The 19,784-nt window shown below is 49.2% G+C and overlaps 1 protein-coding gene across 6 annotated transcripts in view; it reads right to left on the reverse strand.

Annotated features, from left to right (window-relative positions):
* Positions 1–2,252: 2,252 nt before the first annotated feature.
* LOC144102136 (beta-hexosaminidase subunit alpha-like) overlaps positions 2,253–19,784 on the reverse strand; it is a 279,853-nt gene continuing 262,321 nt past the window's right edge. For all 6 annotated transcript variants that reach the window (XM_077635441.1, XM_077635446.1, XM_077635442.1 and 3 more), the window contains 2 exons: positions 10,162–10,266; positions 2,253–2,552 (listed from right to left, as the gene is read on the reverse strand). In XM_077635441.1, coding sequence (XP_077491567.1) covers positions 2,257–2,552; positions 10,162–10,266 — 401 coding nt within the window. In that variant the 3' untranslated portion in view covers positions 2,253–2,256. The remainder of the gene's footprint in view (positions 2,553–10,161; positions 10,267–19,784) is intronic.

The following is a 19,784-nucleotide window of genomic DNA, read 5'->3' on the forward strand; positions in this document are numbered from 1 at the left end:
CTGTTTAATAGAGATGTACCAACTAGCCCATCAGAAAGTTCTACTGCAGCATATATCTTCTACTACGGGTTCCGCTTCTTTCCTCTGTCTCCAAGTTTCCTGTGTATGTCCTGTTAGCGCACGTTCTTTAATAGAGATGTACCAACTAGCCCGTCAGAAAGTTCTACTGCAGCATATATCTTCTACTACGGGTTGCGCTTCTTTCCTCTGTCTCCAAGTTTCCTGTGTATGTCCTGTTAGCGCACGTTGTTTAATAGAGATGTACCAACTAGCCCGTCAGAAAGTTCTACTGCAGCATGTATCTTCTACTACGGGTTGCGCTTCTTTCCTCTGTCTCCAAGTTTCCTGTGTACGTCCTGTTAGCGCACGCTGTTTAATAGAGATGTACCAACTAGCCCGTCAGAAAGTTCTACTGCAGCATATATCTTCTACTACGGGTTCCGCTTCTTTCCTCTGTCTCCAAGTTTCCTGTGTATGTCCTGTTAGCGCACGTTCTTTAATAGAGATGTACCAACTAGCCCGTCAGAAAGTTCTACTGCAGCATGTATCTTCTACTACGGGTTGCGCTTCTTTCCTCTGTCTCCAAGTTTCCTGTGTACGTCCTGTTAGCGCACGCTGTTTAATAGAGACGTACCAACTAGCTCGTCAAAAAGTTCTACTGCAGCATATATCTTCTACTACGGGTTGCGCTTCTTTCCTCTGTCTCCAAGTTTCCTGTGTACGTCCTGTTAGCGCACGCTGTTTAATAGAGACGTACCAACTAGCTCGTCAGAAAGTTCTACTGCAGCATATATCTTCTACTACGGGTTGCGCTTCTTTCCTCCGTCTCCAAGTTTCCTGTGTACGTCCTGTTAGCGCGCGCTGTTTAATAGAGATGTACCAACTAGCCCGTCAGAAAGTTCTACTGCAGCGTATATCTTCTACTACGGGTTGCGCTTCTTTCCTCCGTCTCCAAGTTTCCTGTGTACGTCCTGTTAGCGCACGCTGTTTGATAGAGATGTACCCACTAGCCTGTCAGAAAGTTCTACTGCAGCATATATCTTCTACTACGGGTTGCGCTTCTTTCCTCTGTCTCCAAGTTTCCTGTGTATGTCCTGTTAGCGCACGTTGTTTAATAGAGATGTACCAACTAGCCCGTCAGAAAGTTCTACTGCAGCATGTATCTTCTACTACGGGTTGTGCTTCTTTCCTCTGTCTCCAAGTTTCCTGTGTACGTCCTGTTAGCGCACGCTGTTTAATAGAGACGTACCAACTAGCTCGTCAGAAAGTTCTACTGCAGCATATATCTTCTACTACGGGTTGCGCTTCTTTCCTCTGTCTCCAAGTTTCCTGTGTACGTCCTGTTAGCGCACGCTGTTTAATAGAGATGTACAAACTAGCCCGTCAGAAAGTTCTACTGCAGCATATATCTTCTACTACGGGTTGCGCTTCATTCCTCTGTCTCCAAGTTTCCTGTGTACGTCCTGTTAGCACACGCTGTTTAATAGAGATGTACAAACTAGCCCGTCAGAAAGTTCTCCTGTCTTGTGCTACGTACGCAGCTTAAGTTCACAACAGCCAACCATCCCCAGACGAATGGTCTTACCGAGCGGAATGAACAAGACCCTGGCTGACGTGCTATCTATGTCAAAATCACCCGACTACCGTGATTGGGACATTGCGTTGCTCTACGCCGCGGCATGACATCACCGGCTAGTCGCCTTTCTTCCTTGTGTTTTGTCGGCATCCTGCCCTGCTCTTGAATACATTGCTACCGACTTCTACTCACTCAACCAGGGTGCATGCACATTGCCACATCGCCCGCCGCCGGCTCGCCACCGCCCTGACATACCAGAAATCCGTTTACGACCGTCGGCATCGCCGAGTTCACTATCACTGAGCTCACTCGTCCTCCTTTGGATCCCTTCACGTCGTGACGGTCTCTCTGAGAAACTACTCCATCAATACAGTGGCCCTTATCGAGTGCTCCGTTAGGCTACCTACGCACGCGCCTGCTGCATCCTGCAATTAGCACCGTCCCGGTGCTTCTGACACCAGGAGTTATGTTACGGCAGCAGACGTGAACGATATGCTCAGCTCGTGCGTGGAAAGCGAAGAGAACGAAGTACGCTGGTGGAGCTGTGCCTCGCTTGCCCGGTTGTTCGGCGGCGCCGCGCTGTGTGCTTTCCCTCTAAATGTATTCACTGTTTGTGATAGACGTCTTCACGTTACAATATTTTCTTGGAGGACGCTTAAAAGGGTAGAAGGGCTGATTCATTATAGCAAGTAATGATTCGCTTTAATGGGCAACAGACAGCTGGTCTGATAACAAAAGGTCACGACACTAAAACATTGTATAGAGAGCTTGACATAAGCTGTGGGTCTTCCTGGTCCATCCTGGCACATGAAGCAACGCCTTTCGTCCTCCCACCTTCCAGCAGTGCTCCTGGTCGAGGTCCATGCATCAATCTTCCTGTTGCGTAACCAGTCGGGCGAAACCCATGGCTTCCTAAATGGTGTGGTCACACTCGCAGAAACCGGGACCGTTTTGAGGTTCAACAGGGAGGCCTCGCCTGAGGGGGGGGGGGAGGGAGTTGAAGAAGACAAAAATTTTGGAACAAGTTCCTTCCAAGGAATTCTACGCCGCTAAGGAAGCCACTGCAACCAGTTCACGCACTGCCTTCTGCTCGCCTAAAGCACACACCTTAGTTGCACGCAGAACTCTAGTAAGATGGGCTTAGTGGCTCGGCTTCTTCAGAATTAATCTGGTCACGTGCATTAAAGAATAAGGTCCTATTCCAGATGGCGGGCTGCATAACATTACTTTTCGAATTCCACTCTGTCGCTCTAGCGAACATCGATTATTTGCTTTTCCCATTCCATCGCCATTTCTGCTGATCATCATCATCATCATCATCATCATCATCAGCCTTACTACACCCACTGCAGGGCAAAGGCCTCTCCCATGTCTCTCCAATTAACCCTATCCTTTGCCAGCTGCATCCACCCTTTGCCTGCAAACTTCTTAATCTCATCCGCCCACCTAACCTTCTGCCGCCCCCTGCTACGCTTACTTTCTCTTGGAACCCACTCCGTTACCCTTAAAGACCAGCGGTTATCTTGCCTTCGCATTACGTGCCCTGCCCAAGCCCATTTCTTTCTCTTGATTTCGACTAGGATGTCATTAACCCGTGTTTGTTCCCTCACCCACTCTGCCCGCTTCCGATCTCTTAACGTTACACCTATAATTTTTCTTTCCATGGCTCGCTGCGTTGTCCTTAACTTAAGCTGAACTCTTTTCGTTAGCCTCCACGTTTCTGCCCCGTAGGTGAGTACCGGTAAGATTATGCTGTTGTACACTTTCCTCTTGAGGGAAATTGGTAAACTGCCACTCATGATCTGCGAGAATTTGCCATATGCGCTCCACCCCATTCTTATCCTTCTAGTTATCTCTGCGCGTTTCATTTGCTTTTCCGTATCCCTCTGCGGTGGCCACTTTAAGTTCAAGCTTTTTCGTTACCCGACGAGTTTGTCCTTGGAATACTGGAAAGATAGAACTACTATACATTATTGTCTTCTGCGCGCTGTTCGTAACCTGAGAACAGCTGCCTAATGGAACCCACATCATTGTCGCTTTGCTGACTACATGTTTTTGATTGCGCCAACCTACGGTGACTTTGGTTGATTTTGGCCTGCGATAGCATAATAAAAACTGCATAACCTGGGCAGATGTGCCAGCTTACATCTTCAGCCGCGTCAGCACCTATCGTAAACTGCGGTCCGCTTTCGAAAAAGCTTAAACTTAGTTTTCTTTTAATAACATGTTTTCAGCCCAACGATGTGGTCAGCTTGTCTCTGCCCTCAGTCAAGTACTTGAGACCTTCCGCTTAGTTAATTAACAGCACAGGGTCATCAGAAAATGGGACGTCACTAACGCACGCCTTCGGCTTTAACTTTGGGTTATAGTTCTTTTTACGCCGCCCGACCGTCTCAGAAAATCTTACAACTGTGCAGAGAATAACAGCGTAGAGACGAAAGTAGAAGGCGCCGACCAAAAGAAAGGATGGGATGACGTTTCGGCTCCCCCGCGGGAGCCCGTCTGTGTATATCGGCGAGTCGGGTGACCTTGAGCAAAGAATACGTGATCACCAGAGTGATGTCAGAAACCGGTGCGCAGTTCAAAATGCGCCTGCCGAGCACTCGGTGTCCGCCGCACACAACATAAACTGGGCAGAGGCACGTGTTATCGCAAAAGAAAGGGGCAAGGAGTCACGGCTCTATCTGGAATCGCTGTCTTACTCGGACGACAGGGCACACGCTTAATCGAAATGACGGAAACCTTCCCCCATTCTACGTCAGGTGCCTGGGTTCGCTCATGCGCTGTGTATAAATAAACGACGAAGCTACGTTATGCCTCATTGTGAACAAGGCTCCCGTCGGGGAGTCGAAACGTCATCCCATCCTTTGTTTTGGTCGCCGCCTTCTACTTGCGTCATCTACCATCCCTACCAGACGGGTTTCCGTCAGACTCTAGACTTCAAACAGCGTATGTACTGTGTCAGGTTTTTTCATGCCTTTTCTGACTCGTTTTGCATCACCTCTTAAGAAGGGTACTTTGGCCGCTGCGCAATTTGTCAACGCATTTTTATCACCCTTTTAATTAATTCCTTCTGTTTACAAGTCACCTCGACATCTGCTGATGTTTATAACTATCTCAATACGTTTTCTTTCGCACTAAAAAGAAAAACGGGGCATTCTGGCCACTTTCGCACACACTGACCCAGGGAATTAACACGGTACTCTGTAGACTGTACCGGAGAACCTCCTGAAATATATATCCCTGAATATAATACCGCTTTTATTATGATCTCGAAAGCAACAATCAATACCTTGTAAGGAACGGTCAGCAAGCTAATCTGTCTGTAATTTTCTAAAATTTTTAAGTCGTCATTCCATTGGATCAAAATCACGTTCTTTTGTATTCATCCACGCTTTTGGTAGCCTTCAGTTCTTGCGGTCTGACACACTTTCCTAGCACAATATCTCGGCTGTTCTTTCACCACTTGCACGCTTCTGATTATGATCTGCCATGTTTCCTTGCTGGACTACTTTGATTACTTTTGTGGAGAACCTGTTTCCCCCCTCCATTTCGATGCTGCCCATCTTCATCGTCGGCCGTCGGGACGGACAGCCCCCGGCTGGGCGAGGAGGGAAGTCTCCCTCATGAGGGAAGGAAACGGCGACGGGAGCGCCACCTCGTAGGTACGCGGAATTCTGCGGCACCGGTGTGTGTCTCTCCGGGCAGGGTTGCCAGATTTGGCTACTTTACGCCAAATTGGCTACTTTCTGAGCCTCCTGGCGACGAAAATTTTAGGTTGGCTACTTGTACTTTCTGACTACTTTCGCAAAACTTTTGCCTAATCCAAATAATCCATTTACATGCTGTTCGGCGTGTTCCTTGTTATAGAAAGACAGAATGTAAATATCAACGGTGCAGGTGTAATACGGCCAATTAGGCATGCTCACATTCCGTTGACAGATTAGGCGATTCTGTTTGTCGAATCGTCGTGGGAAGCAACCTTGACAGGCAACAGCAAAATGGGGAAGGATGCTTGTTCAAAGCGGATATTCCGAAAGCAATGGCAGGATGACCCAAAGCTGAAAGGTAAGAGTGCACTTTTGCAACAAAAGAAGTGAATTTTTTAGGCTGCAAATTTTCAAAGCACTTTAGATGTTTTAAAATCTTCGATTGTGTTTCATAATTTTTCAGCAAAATGCTTGTAAAAGTTACTGAACCAACGCCAATATAATTTAGTTCAGTTTATGGTCGAGCAAGAACATATGGTGTCTACGGCTGACGGCACTCGTGGAGTTTTCCACGCACTCGTGCGGTGCCCCACGTTCGGCTGGAAGCCACTCATGCCGTGCCGTCCGTGCCGTGCCGTACGTTCAGCTGGGACGAGCACGACACGAGTGCGCGCCACCGTGGAGACCGACGGTGGAGCGCGGTGCAATCACGTCGTGCAGCGCGCGCTAGCAGACGTCGAGGGAAGACGACGCTGTTGGCGCAGACAATTTCACTACACAGTGGCCGATAGGAAGCATCGACGAAGAGGAAAAAACAGACGAAGCTTCACAAGTGGGCGTCTTCTAAAGAAATGTTGAATACTGTAGCGGCTGCAATGCATTTATTCGCGCTGCAATCACGCAGCGAACGGCCGGCGAGCTCTGTGCCTTGACCGTATGAAAAAAATTAAAGGTTTGTCATTTTTAGTGCGGCGAACACCAAATGCGGTTCATCTGGCATGCGTGCACTAATGACATCGTACTTTTTGTCAACGTGAGCATAGGTTAAAAGATATATCGATACAGTGACAATGTAGGGAGCTGAGATTAGATTGAGAATCGTCGGCAGATATTTTCGGAAGTTACTCTAGCTGCTCTAAAGCGTATGCATCGAAACAGGCAAGCTTAACGCCGTGGTGTTGTGTCTTACAAACCTGCTCAAGACCAATCGCAGTATTTCATGAGCATGGTCGTGGTTGCCGCATTGCCCACCGTCGCCATGAACGCCGGTCCTGCGTGCTGTTACTGAAGAGGTTGTTCCTAACTGTACAAATTGCTGACTGCAGTCGTTTGTCGGCCGCTCGTAAGAATGGCCTCTGAGATCTTCGAGAGTCTCGGAGGCAACGGTGAACAGAGGGCAGAAAGAGCAACGGCTCTCTGCGTATGTTTCGCACGTTCGGCTGAGGTTCAAGTGGACGTGCCACTCGTGTAGTATTTGACGTCACTTCCTAAGCACCAGCACGGAGGCAGTGCGGCTCAGCTGATGACACCAATATCTTTTAGGGAAATGACTTATTTGTATGAAAAGAAAGCTTACGTTTTCAATGTTTTTTTTTTTCAGACTGGATCGCTCCTGCTGAGCGCTATCAGTGCTTGGTCAGATGCAAATACTGATGCTGTGCAGTGCGAGCTCACTATGCGGACCTCGTCAAGCACGCCGAAACAAAGAAGCACCGGAGTTTCGTTGCTCCGCCGAACCAACAGCGCCTTCGCGATGTCCTGGCACCTCCTGCTGTAATAGCTGATGAGGAGCAGAAGCGATGCACACTCAAGATAGCTCTGTTCACGGCTTGTCACATGCCTATAAATTGCGTCAATGAACTCTCTGATATCCTACAATGCGAGCTGCGACACAATGTTCAATTGCATAGAACAAAGTGTACAGCACTGATTATCAACGTCATCGGACCGAATTTTGAAGAAACCTTAAATCGTGACCTTGCCAGTAAGCCATTTTCAATACTGGTTGATGAGGCAACTGATGTGTCAGTAAAAAAGCTTGTGTGCATATCAGTCCGCTATTGCAGCGCAATAGCCAATGCAGCGACAACTACATTTCTCGACCTGAAAGAAACAGAGGATGGACGGGCAGAGTCGCTCTACGAAACAGTAAAAAACGTTCTCGATGACCATTCCTTGCACTTAAGTGATTGTGTTGGGTTGGCGACCGATGGAGCGAGTGCCATGTGTGGTCGACACAATTCCGTGTGGAAAAAAATGGAAAGCGAGAACCCATCGCTAACACTTGTCAAGTGCATTTGTCACTCCCTTGACCTTGTAGCCGCCAAAGCTGTGGAAGCAATGCCTTCTAATGTGATTTTCATGGTCAAAGAGACCCACAATTATTTTGCACATAGTAGCACGCGGCAGGCAGCCTACAGAAATCTCTACCGCGATGCTACAGCGACTGGCAATGAAGAACCCTTGAAGATTCTCCGTCAGGGACACGCTGGCTTGCCATCGCTGACTGCATTGAGCGCATACTTTCTCAGTTCGACACACTAAAGAACCATTTCACCACTGTGGTGGACAGAGCCTACAACGTACGGCTTTTAAAGGAGATGTACTTGGATGCAAAAAACCGCGCGTACCTAGTGTTCCTGCATCCGATTCCAGCCGACATCCGGCGAGTAAACAAACTTTTTCAAGGACAAAACGTTGTCCCCCTCGGCTTGTTTGAGGAACTGGAAAAGCTTTTTAGGAGCCTGTTGATGACAATCGTCAAGCCATACATGCTGCGGCAACACGATAGCAACAGCCTGCTCAACCTCGACGTTGAAAACCTTGAGTCCATCTTTTTAAACATTGAAGACGCCGACCTAGGACTAACATTTGCCGAATTCCTTCAAGAATCAAACTTGAGTGCTGAGGAGAAAGATGCTGTGAAGCACCGGTGCTTTTCTTTTCTCCGACTGTGCATATGTGACCTTCAAAAACGCCTGCCAAATGCTACCTCTCTGCTACAAAAATTGCGAGCCATCAGTCCGCAGTCCGTTCTAGGGCCGTATGGCATGAAAGCGCTCAAAGGATTGCCACTTGACACATTTGGTTGTTCCCAAAGCTTGAACGAGAGTTGAGGTACTTGAAGCAAGTGGAAGGCATTAGCTCTGAAGCAATCACCCTTGATTTCTGGACCAAAGTTTACAAGTACAGAGATCCATCTATCGCCAATCCCATGGAACATCTTGCAAATGGAGCCATGAAGGTGCTTGTTTTGCCTATATCGAACGCCGACACGGAGCGAGTATTCTCAACCGTCGCATTGACCAAGACCGAACTGAGAAACAGAATGTCCGATGAACTTCTTGTATCCATTTTGAGGATAAAGTTTGGCCTACAGTTGAGGAATGTCACAAGTTCGGGATTCCCTATTCCACAAGCAATGATTGAGAAGGTGAACTCAACTATTTACGGCAGGCGTGAACATCGCATCTGAGTTGCCCGAGTGGTTGCAGTTTCGTCGTGTTCTCTTTTGTAGTCATTTTTTGGGACGTTCAACTCCGTTGACATTTCACGCTTACATTTTTATATACATAATTTTCTAGTCATCGCACAGAAGTTTTTGATAAAAATGTGCGTTTATCTAGTCATTTATCGCAGTGCTAAATAGCCGATTTTTCAGAAAGCTTTTCTACATGATTTAGTTGTTATAAGACGCATCTGGCGTTTGTTTCTTCACGAGCGTTGAAATAAAGTGAGCATTAAACGAATAATGCTTTTAGTTGTCTTTTTGTGCTATTTAACTGCCCCGTGGCTACTTTTTGGGTACTTTTTATTTCTCTGTCTCTGGTTGGCTACTTTCTGGCTACTTTTACCGTTTCTGTGGCGACTTTTCTTTTTTTGGACCTGGCAACCCTGTCTCCGGGATCCGGCCAGCGTTACGAGCGGTTGGAGCGGCACGCTCCCGTCACCTTCCGCGACAGGCGCATGGGGATTCGTTGTGCCTTGCCGCTGGACTTCTGGTTCCAGGCAGCGAAGCGAGCGCAGCAAACGCGCGCTCTGGTCGCCTTCCCCAGCAAATGCTAGGGGATGGCTTTGCCGCAAGATTGCGGCGCGCACGGGAAAACCCGGCCGCCATTATCGGCGCATACAAACGTTCGCCGCCGATGCTTCCGAAGTCGCGCCCCCGCCCCAGCCGGTATGTCGGAAGTCCTTCTTACGTAGCCTTCTATTTCCGAGGAATGCCTCGTTGATGTTTTGTAGCTAGCTGGCCCGCTGTGTGTATTGATTGCAACTGTAATAAATAGCATATGAGTGTTAACGCTGTGTCGTCCCTTCCCTTTTTCCCTGGAGCACGAACCCCATCCGCGGTTAGCGAGCGGGAACGCTGCATCTGCGGAGTGGGTGGGCGGTCATGGGCGGAAGGCTTTGTCCCGCCATATTTCCACACTTTATAACAGTATTCTCTATTTTCACCGCGTCAGATATTCAGCCAGTTCCGTCTCGGTTATCTCGTCTGCAATGCATATCCGAGTAAAACTGCTCATCTGCTTTAACTGCCCAATTAAGCTTACAGTAGCCTAGCTCTCCTGATGTCGTTTTACGTACACCTGACTTCAGCCCCTTAGCTGCCTCTGTGCGCCTCTAGGCATGTTCAATTTTCTTGATACCAGTGGTTTCGTGAGCGGTTCTCGGCAGACATTAGCTTGGGCACGACGCACATTTAAGATGACGTTGGTGTGCGGCCGCCAGCGTGGACCTCGATTCATACAAGTGCTGTTCGGTTTACCGTCGTGTGAAGCGAATCGCGCCCTCCAGGTCACCAGCAGTAGCCCGCACACGTCGCTTCGAGGAGATCTGAGCTGTCAAACCCAATCCGCAGCAAAGCCCCCGTACCTGAGCATCCTGCAGCGGTGTTCCTCGAGCCTGGGCGCCGCCTTCTCCGCACTCTTGACAGTGGAGGGACTCCAAAGACGTTCGGCCGCCGCCGACGCCCGAGGCCTGCGTTGGCAACAAAGTCCGAGATCAGTGCTTGCGCTAGTGGCCCGCCAGTGTCGACGAAAGAGCCAAGCGCCCAGAAGTAACAAACTCGATAGACGGTCGCTACGGCGCTACATATAAACAGGGCTGGCCAATTTCCATAAACGGGCTTCATCACCATCATCGGTCAGGTTAAGGCCATAGCGCGTTAAGGCCACTCCAGACTAACCGAGACGTGGTGACGCAGTAGAACTCACGTACGCTAAACCGACGCAATAAAAAAGGGGGTGTAGTAATGATAGCTGCTAGGTGAATCCCTTAGCTGCTTAGAAATTCCTGGTTACATCAAATCCTCCCCCCCATGTGAAGATTTTCAAATACTTCCCTAAAGTGTGCGCTGAACATCTTTTCGGTTCTGCCCCGCCCCCAAGCGTTTCGAATATTTTTAGTTTCTTGACACTTTTTTAACATTGGTAACCGAAAAGAAACTATATTTAGCTCTTGGTGGCGAATTCACCATAGACTTCTCTACATTGTCAGCTGCGCAACGTCAAATAAATAGTGTACTAGAATGTAATGGTTTCGTTAATACGATCAGTAACCCAACGCACCTGCTGACATCGACTTTGTTGACATTATTTATGATGTCATTTCAGTACCAATACGAGTCACTTCATCATCGTCATCATTAAGGAAGGAAGGAAGGCCTCAGACGTTGCTGGCACATACCCACTACGGGGGAGTGGCCAAGACACAGGCGGTCAATTACTGGATACAGGAAATTTTTGACGGGAAAAGCAGTGGAAATAGTATGTAGTCTGATAGATTGGAAGAGGGAAGGAAAGGGGTCCAGTTAACTTGGAGATCGAAGACGGGACAATTGCTTAATGTGCATAATAGTACACAATGCCTGTAATGTTGCAATGTCTTACTGACTGAGATCGGGAAAAAGAAATTAGAATGGGAGTCACTGTGTTTCTTGAAGAAAATTTTGCACAGCAGAGCGCACACTCCTGTCGCTTCGTCCAAGCAAAGAAGCGCCAATGGAAAGAACAACCGCGGAAGACACAGGCAAGCACAGTTGATGAAATGAAAATTGCAAAAGACGCTTCCTCAAATGAGAAAAGCGGCGGCAGAACAGCAGGAAGTGATCTATTGTCTCAGGTTCGGCACAAAAAGGGCACAGTGGGGAAGCTGCCAGGCCAGATCTGTGAAGGTAGAAATTTAGAAGGGGAACCCGGCAACGCAAGCGCGTGAAAGAGACCTCTAGTCTGCGTGAGCGCCAGTCTTTGCTACTCCAAGGATGCAGAAGATGCTGATATTCGGGAGATGATGTAAGAGCCGAGGCAGCAAATTCCTGAAATATTGTGTAGCTGCGAAACCTCACCGCAGCTGTATATGCACACGATGGTAGGACAGCAACAATTGGGCCGCTGAGAGAGGCTCTTGCTAAGGAATCTGCAACCTCATTTAATGAAAGCCCATGTGACCTGGTACCCAAAGCAACCTTACCGAATATAGATGCAGCGGAATCAGGAACTTAAAGAGGCGTAATGGCCGAGAGTCAGTGGGTGAGGATAAGGAAGAGCAAATGGACAGAGAGTCTGTCATAACCACGACCTGGGAAACGGTAGATTCTAATTTTCGTAAGGCTAAGATTACTGCTAATAATTCAGCCAGAAAAATTGGAGCGAAGTCAGGAAGACGGAGAGAAAAAGACCAATCCAGTGAAGGTGAAAAAATTCCCACACCTGCCTTTTCGCGATCCTGCGAGGCATCGGTAGCAATAAGAACATGAGAGGGAAAGGACCTTAGGTGGTCCTGCAATAGACCCTGAAGAAGCGGGAAGGGCTGCAGCTTTGCATTCGATGGGAAAATGTCATCGAATTCAATCTGGACAGATGAGGAGTTGTTATATATTTGGCGGACATCAGTGAAATGAATATTTATGCGATCAAGGAGGGACTGCACGTAACATATCTGCGGAGTATGAAATCGAGACCAGGCAGCACTAAAAAAGGTGGAAGGTTGACTAAGAAATATTATACTGGAAGCGTGAAGAGGTGAGTCGCACAATTTTAAAAATGTTTGAACTGTTAAAAGGCGAAACCTAGCTGATAACGAAGGCATTCGCGCCTCAAGGTGCAGAACAGCATTGGCGAAACATTTTGGAAGCCCCAGACAAAGGCGCAACGCCTCACGCTCCAAAAGCACAAGAGGGCGAAGTTTATAGGCAGGAGCTCCTGAGAATAAAACACACCCGAACTCCAAAATTGGGCGGACGTAAATTTCATAAATCATCAGAAGCGTATGCCTTCTCATGTCTGACCTAGCACTACAAAGCCTGCGCAGGATGCCAATGGCCCGAACTCCTTTTGCAGAAACTTGCTCAATGTGTGGCCGCCAGGAGAGAGTAGAGTCGTATATTACACCGAGATACTTCACCGTCTGAACTTGAGGTATTATGTTATTTCTATAGACCAGGCCGATGTTTACAGTGTGGGGACCTGCCCTGCAGCCCCCTGAGTTTGCTTTCCCGCGAGGCACCGTGCAGCAGCAGTCGTACCCCGAGGATGAGCGCGTCCCCTTGCCAGTTACATTAACTGGCAAGAGAGGGCGCCAGCGTCGCTGCGCGGGAGGCTGCTGAAGCCTGCCCGCGGGAGATGGGGTCTCTTCGGCCGGGATAATCGCCGCGATCGGACGCGTCGCTCGCTGCTCCGCTCTTCGCCGACGGGGCGAAGAAGCGACGGGGAGACAGGCTCCCGTACTCGTCCCGTCCGGCCTGCGGAGTTTATATCCCTTGCCCTAGCGCGGGCGAACATTCGCTCGGAACCTTGCTGGTGAGTCGGACGTCCTTGATTCATTAGCGTACCTTGTTGCTAGCTGGCGTTATTGTTTCTGTAGCAATAAATGCCTGTTTGTGTCAGCCAATGTGTCGTTCCTTTGTTCCCCCAGAGCAAGGCCCGCCGTGGTCGGCGAGCGCTCGGTAGCGTACGCGATCACGGGGTGGGGTTCGGGCGGCTTTGAATCGTGTCAGCCGCGATTGAGTGGGGAGAACGTACTTATCTCCCCATGTCAACCCCACATCTGGCAGCCCAACGTGGGGCCTGCTCTTGGAACATTGGACGACTGTCGGTTCGGTTCGAGGAACGCTCTTTGTCCGGACTTGACAAGTGCTAGGCCTAGAGTGAATTTTGATCGCTAGGACCTGCGGCATGCTTTCTTGAGTGCGAGGTGTATTGCGCTGCAGCATGTTTGAACTTTTCGACATGCTCAGCACATTTTTTTCCCCTGGAGTTTCTTCGTGAGAATGACTTGGTCCGCATCGAGGGAGTTCGAGGCCTAGCGCCCGCGGAGTCGCCGAGCCCGAAGCGAGATAGTACGGAAGCCGCGTGGGTGGTCCGAGTTTCTGTACATATTTTCTCTACTATCTCTTTTTCGACTCTGGGAGTCGCGGCTCCGGGAGCCGGGTGGCCTGGGGCCACGGGTGCCGCTACGAGCTCGCTGGTATTGCAGCTCGGCACCGGGCGCTCCGACACCGTCCGATACGGTGGGCGCCGACCGCTCAGAAGCTGCTTTGTGCAGTGAGCGGGGTAGGACCACCCCACAAAGCTGATGTCTCCTCGCGGCTGCGTGCACAAAACCCGTTTCGGGTCTTCGTTGTGGTCACGGTCGTTGTCGGAGTGGTCGTTAGGCCTGAGGCTTTTCGGAGCTGCCTGCACCACATTAAAAGAGACATGACCACCGGACCGTGACGTTGAGAGGGGGCGCACTTTGCTGCCCGTCCGTTTTTTTTGCAACCTCGCACGAACTGAGCAGTCTCGTTCAACTCAAGAAAGGGCTTTGTTCACTCGAACTTTGCGTTTGCACAGCCGCCGACACGTTTTGCTAGCAAGTTAGGCATTGTGCCACGAGGCCCTTGCGGATGCCGTTTCCCCTCCCGTGACCTACGTTAAAGGCACGCCGAGAGCGTTTCGACAATTTTGCAGATCCGGTGGAGCCACCCAGGCTTGCTGACCGGTGCACATCGTCTCGCTGCCACCTGCTGCGACGGAGCGGCCTGTATCCTGTTCGCCGCATCCATCCGGGGCAGCTGTGGCGAGACCAGTCAGCAGTCACCTCCGGCTGCTGCTGCCCTGGCGACTACTGCAGGATCCTGGCCTGCAGTTTTCCCACCGGCCTTCGATTCGCGGGCCTGCGGACACGGTAGTCCGCGGGCCATACGAGTCGTCCCAGCGGAGACCTTCACGCCGCCTTCGGAATACCGCGGAAGCCTGCGTGGACGCTGTCGGCGTGACCTCCGCTGCAAGACGTGCCTCAAAGACATGAAGACCAGGAGACTCCTCCATAGCATGTACTTTCAGGCGCGTGGGTCTATTTAAGGTTGGGGGGATGTGGGGACCTGCCCTGCAGCCCCCTGAGTTTGCTTTCCCGCGAGGCACCGTGCAGCAGCAGTCGTACCCCGAGGATGAGCGCGTCCCCTTGCCAGTTACATTAACTGGCAAGAGAGGGCGCCAGCGTCGCTGCGCGGGAGGCTGCTGAAGCCTGCCCGCGGGAGATGGGGTCTCTTCGGCCGGGATAATCGCCGCGATCGGACGCGTCGCTCGCTGCTCCGCTCTTCGCCGACGGGGCGAAGAAGCGACGGGGAGACAGGCTCCCGTACTCGTCCCGTCCGGCCTGCGGAGTTTATATCCCTTGCCCTAGCGCGGGCGAACATTCGCTCGGAACCTTGCTGGTGAGTCGGACGTCCTTGATTCATTAGCGTACCTTGTTGCTAGCTGGCGTTATTGTTTCTGTAGCAATAAATGCCTGTTTGTGTCAGCCAATGTGTCGTTCCTTTGTTCCCCCAGAGCAAGGCCCGCCGTGGTCGGCGAGCGCTCGGTAGCGTACGCGATCACGGGGTGGGGTTCGGGCGGCTTTGAATCGTGTCAGCCGCGATTGAGTGGGGAGAACGTACTTATCTCCCCAATTCAACCCCACAACAGGAACCGAAACTGGAAATACTAACAATGCGCATTTCTTCACATTAAGGGACAGATGAATTCTTCCTAGCCAGTTGTCAAGAACATTGAGGTAATTTTGCAGGGTTCGATAAAGAATGTGAATGTCACCTGCTGATGCAAAAAATGCAATATCATCGGCGTACACATAAGTTTTCACATTTTGAATGCATGGAATTAAGCTTAGAAAAATGTTAAAAAGAACAGGTGAGAGAACTGATCCTTGCGGAACACCTCTTGTCTGTGGAAATCTCATTGAGGAAACACCATTTTGGCAGCAGTAAAATTCTCTATTTTCCAAAAAAACAGAAATCCAGGCTACAAAATAGCTTGGGAAGTTGAGTTCCTGTAATCTTAGTAATAGAGTCGAGTGCTCCACGCTGTCGTATGCTTTACTGACATCCAAGGTGACAAGCGCAGCAAACTTTTCTATTGCGAGCTAATTTAATACGGCTCTCAAGGTCAGCATGAGCACACCAAATTGAACAACCCGGCCTGAAACCAATTTGACATGGATTCAATACAGCATTTTCTGAAATGAATGACATGACACGGCTGAGAAGGACCCTTTCCACCAATTTCACTTGGTTCGATGTTAACGAAATAGGGCGTATATTGTCTAAAGTTAAGCGCTCCCCTTGATTTTTAAGCAATGGAACTATTTCAGCAAGACGCCACTCATGCGGTATCCAAGGACCTTTATCATCATCATCATCATCATCAGCCTTTCTACACCCACTGCAGGGCAAAGGCCTCTCCCATGTCTCGCCAATTAACCCTATCCTTTGCCAGCTGCATCCACCCTTTGCCTGCAAACTTCTTAATCTCATCCGCCCACCTAACCTTCTGCCGCCCCCTGCTCCTCTTACTTTCTCTTGGAATCCACTCCGTTACCCTTAAGGACCAGCGGTTATCTTGCCTTCGCATCACATGCCCTGCCCAAGCCCATTTCTTTCTCTTGATTTCGACTAGGATGTCATTAACCCGTGTTTGTTCCCTGACCCACTCTGCCCGCTTCCGATCTCTTAACGTTACACCTATCATTTTTCTTTCCATGGCTCGCTGCGTTGTCCTTAACTTAAGCTGAACTCTTTTCGTTAGCCTCCACGTTTCTGCCCCGTAGGTGAGTACCGGTAAGATTATGCTGTTGTACACTTTCCTCTTGAGGGAAATTGGCAAACTGCCACTCATGATCTGCGAGAATTTGCCATATGCGCTCCACCCCATTCTTATCCTTCTGAGAAGGACCTTTAATAGAATGGTTAATTAGAGCCAACAGGTCTGCAGGAGATTCATTGAACAAAATTTTGATCATAGATGAAGTGACCTTATCGGGGCCAGGAGCCGCTGGGGATAAGCGCAGAACAATTTGCGACAGCTCAGGCATAGAGACCTCAGTGAAATCACTTGAGGTGCATGTGAATATAGTAGGAGAAGGTAAAGCAGATGTAAAGCGAAGCTCTAGGCCACACGCAATATCTTCTAAGGCCTTTGCGATGTCAGCAGGGGACTGAACGAGGGATTCAATGTTGGCAGTCGAAGGAATCACCTTGTTGCGCCTCATGAAATTAAACAAAGCTCGTTTACTTCCTGGTTGGGAAAGGAAATCATAATGATTTGTATTATACTCCTCCTTTGCACGGGCGACAGTGCGCTTAAATGTTGCTGCAACATACTTATAATCCAGCCAATCATTACTTGACTTGTTCTACAAACTCAAGTGATAAGATAGTAAAGTCAGGAGCTCTAACCTACGACATTAGCGACCACCTCCCCATATTTTTGTTCTCGCGGCGCAAAGAGCCCACGTGTAAACATACACAGCTGAGCATATATCATTCCATATCACCTGAATCATTAGCATATTACCGGGCAATCATAATACAGACTGACTGGACAGATATTTTTGACATTTTAGATACGAACACAGCGTACGAAACATTTTTAGCCAGATTCCAAGCAATATACACTGATTGTTTCCCTCTTAAGCCTCATTGTCAGCCTAAAAAGTCTCGGAAACCATGGATCACACGGGAGTTGATGAGCAAAATAAACCAGAAGAACGAACTTTACCAGCATTTCATAGAAACACGCGATCCGGTAAAGTGGCTGGAATACAAAGCATTTCGTAATAAACTAAACAGCGAAAAAGGGGAGGACTACTACCACCGTATTTTTGACGATGACTGTCTACGGAAGAGCGAAAAAGTATGGAAGAAATTAGACCAGACAACACCAGAGCTCACACAACATCATTCACTAGAGTTTTTAGATTTGAGATTGTTCTTTGACTACATTAGCCACATTTGTTGGGCCTAAGTGCCACGTTCGACTAAGGCTGTGTTGCCGTTTGTGTCTTCGCATTCTAAACTCGTGAAAAGAGCAATAGCTTCGTTGTCTTTTAGAGCCGCGCTTTTAAAGTGCTATTTGCACAGAGGGGGTTCAAGTTTTGACCTCCAAGTTGAGCGACTCAAGCAAAGTGGTTTTGCTATGTCAGTTCTCACGGCAGTGGCAGAAACCTTGATGAAGAAATTACGTCGAGAAGAAACGCGGTCCGGCTCCCAGAAAAAAAATCAGAAAAAGAAATTTGAAGTACTGCCTTACGTCCACTGCATTTCGCATAATTTAAAGAGAGTAGCTGGAAAATTCGGAGTAGATATTTTTTTTCACAGCCCCCGAAAGCTTTCAAGTGTTTGCGCTCTTTCTAGCAGGAATATTGCCAAGAAACCGGCTTGCAACACCACACATGCAACTAAATTTGTTGAGTGCGCTGTTTGCGTTCTGTACGAAATCTTTCTAAGCTGCAGCAGCGTCTACATAGGCCAGACTAGCCGATGCTTGAATGATCGCTTACGCGAGCACTCCAATTCACTCGAGGGTGTAAAGGGTAGGCACTTGCCCATGCATTGTAGGGACTGCGGGTGCAGTCCTCTTTTGTACAAAACTAGTGTTGTTGGCCGCGCCAAATACCAGACATCCAAAGGACCAGAAGGGACAAGTGTGTTAGCGAACCTTCCCTTTCTCTATTGCATTAAGAATTTTGTTTCCTCAATTCAAAGTAAAATTTTTTCGTGCTGAAAGTGAAAGATCAAAAGGGGCTGTCTGCTGATGCCTTTTGTCTGGGGCTCTGAATTTTTGTGCATGTGATGTTTTCATGATAACTGTATCGGTGTCCTAATCTTTCCGTTTGTTGCTGCGTGGCTTAGAATGCGCAATGGTTTCTTCGAGTGCGGATTTCAAATAAACCTGCAGTTGTCAGTTGGCGCTCGTCCTGTGTTGTCTCTGCACTGTCCTGTCTTCATGCGCTATGTCTTTTTCAAAAGTGACGCGCCGACAATCCCAAAGTTCTACCTTCTTGTAATTAAACTGTTTTATTGGTCCTCTCCCCCTCCACTTATTGGAAGTGTTTGTTTTTCGGCTATATTTTTGTGTTTCAGAAATCACTGCATATAGTGAGAGGAACTGGAAACTGGAGTGAAGTATTCCCACAAAATGTCTGCCTGCTCCCGTACGCTTGTTTGTGTGCCACGTTGTCACATATATTTAGGAGCCTAAATTAAATTTAAAGGAAAGAGGTGTGGAGAAGACGAAGTGGATTAACCGAAGAATAAAGAAGAGGAAGAAGAAGCATTCGGTGGGGGGAAGAGAGATAAATGGTGGAGAAGCATTCGGTGAGGTGGAGAGAGATGACTGATGGAGAAGAGAAGAAGACGACGACAAGGCTTACGTGGACTAACACCGAGGCTATAAAAGGGCGAGTGAGAGCGAGGCACGGGGGGAACAGCAGAGAAGCGGAGACTCCGGCGGGTCAGGGACACTTCGGCTGGAAGATAGCGACACCGGCTACTGCTCCAGTGAGCTCGCGTTCTACGGCATCGCATCGTGGACTTCCTGTCGTGCCTGAGCCCGTTCCGGGGAGTCAACGGAGAACACCATTACCTGCTACGGCCAGGGGTGTCTCCAGCGCTGTTGCCACCCATCCGGGTGGTGTCCCCGACGCCAACAACACCGGCAACACCTCCACGGGCGGTTGCACCGGGAGCTTGTTCAACGCCGCCAGCAAAGCCAACCCAATCACGTCTAACGCCGCCTCGACGCCGGCTACGGGATTCATACAACGCCGCAGCCGCACCGAACCAACCGTGAGCACGAACGCCGACCACGAATAGTAGAACGCTAGTAGTAGACGCTGGTAGCGGTGTGCCCGTGTCGTGTGTATTTATAGCCTTTGTGTTTTGTGTTAGTGTTGTTAGTTTTGTGTTCTAGTGTGTGTGTCACGTAGGGTGTTTTAAATGTGCGTTTGTGTGGGTACACCCGTCGCCTAGTCCATTCTTTCGGTCCGAGTGTTCTCCAGGGATGTCCGCGACGAAGGTAAGTGGCGAGCCTGTGCCAGGATTCATTTCCTTTTTTCGTTTTGCTTCGTCTCGGATCTTTCCGATCTCTCGATGGCGGAAAGTATGGATTTGGCAAAAACGTTAGAACTGGCGCTCAAATTTGGGTTAAGCAAGAAAGAGGCGATGCGTCTCTGCGACCAGCAGA

Source organism: Amblyomma americanum, chromosome 8 (genome assembly GCF_052857255.1).
Source record: "Amblyomma americanum isolate KBUSLIRL-KWMA chromosome 8, ASM5285725v1, whole genome shotgun sequence".
Classification (NCBI taxonomy): Eukaryota; Metazoa; Arthropoda; class Arachnida; order Ixodida; family Ixodidae; genus Amblyomma; species Amblyomma americanum.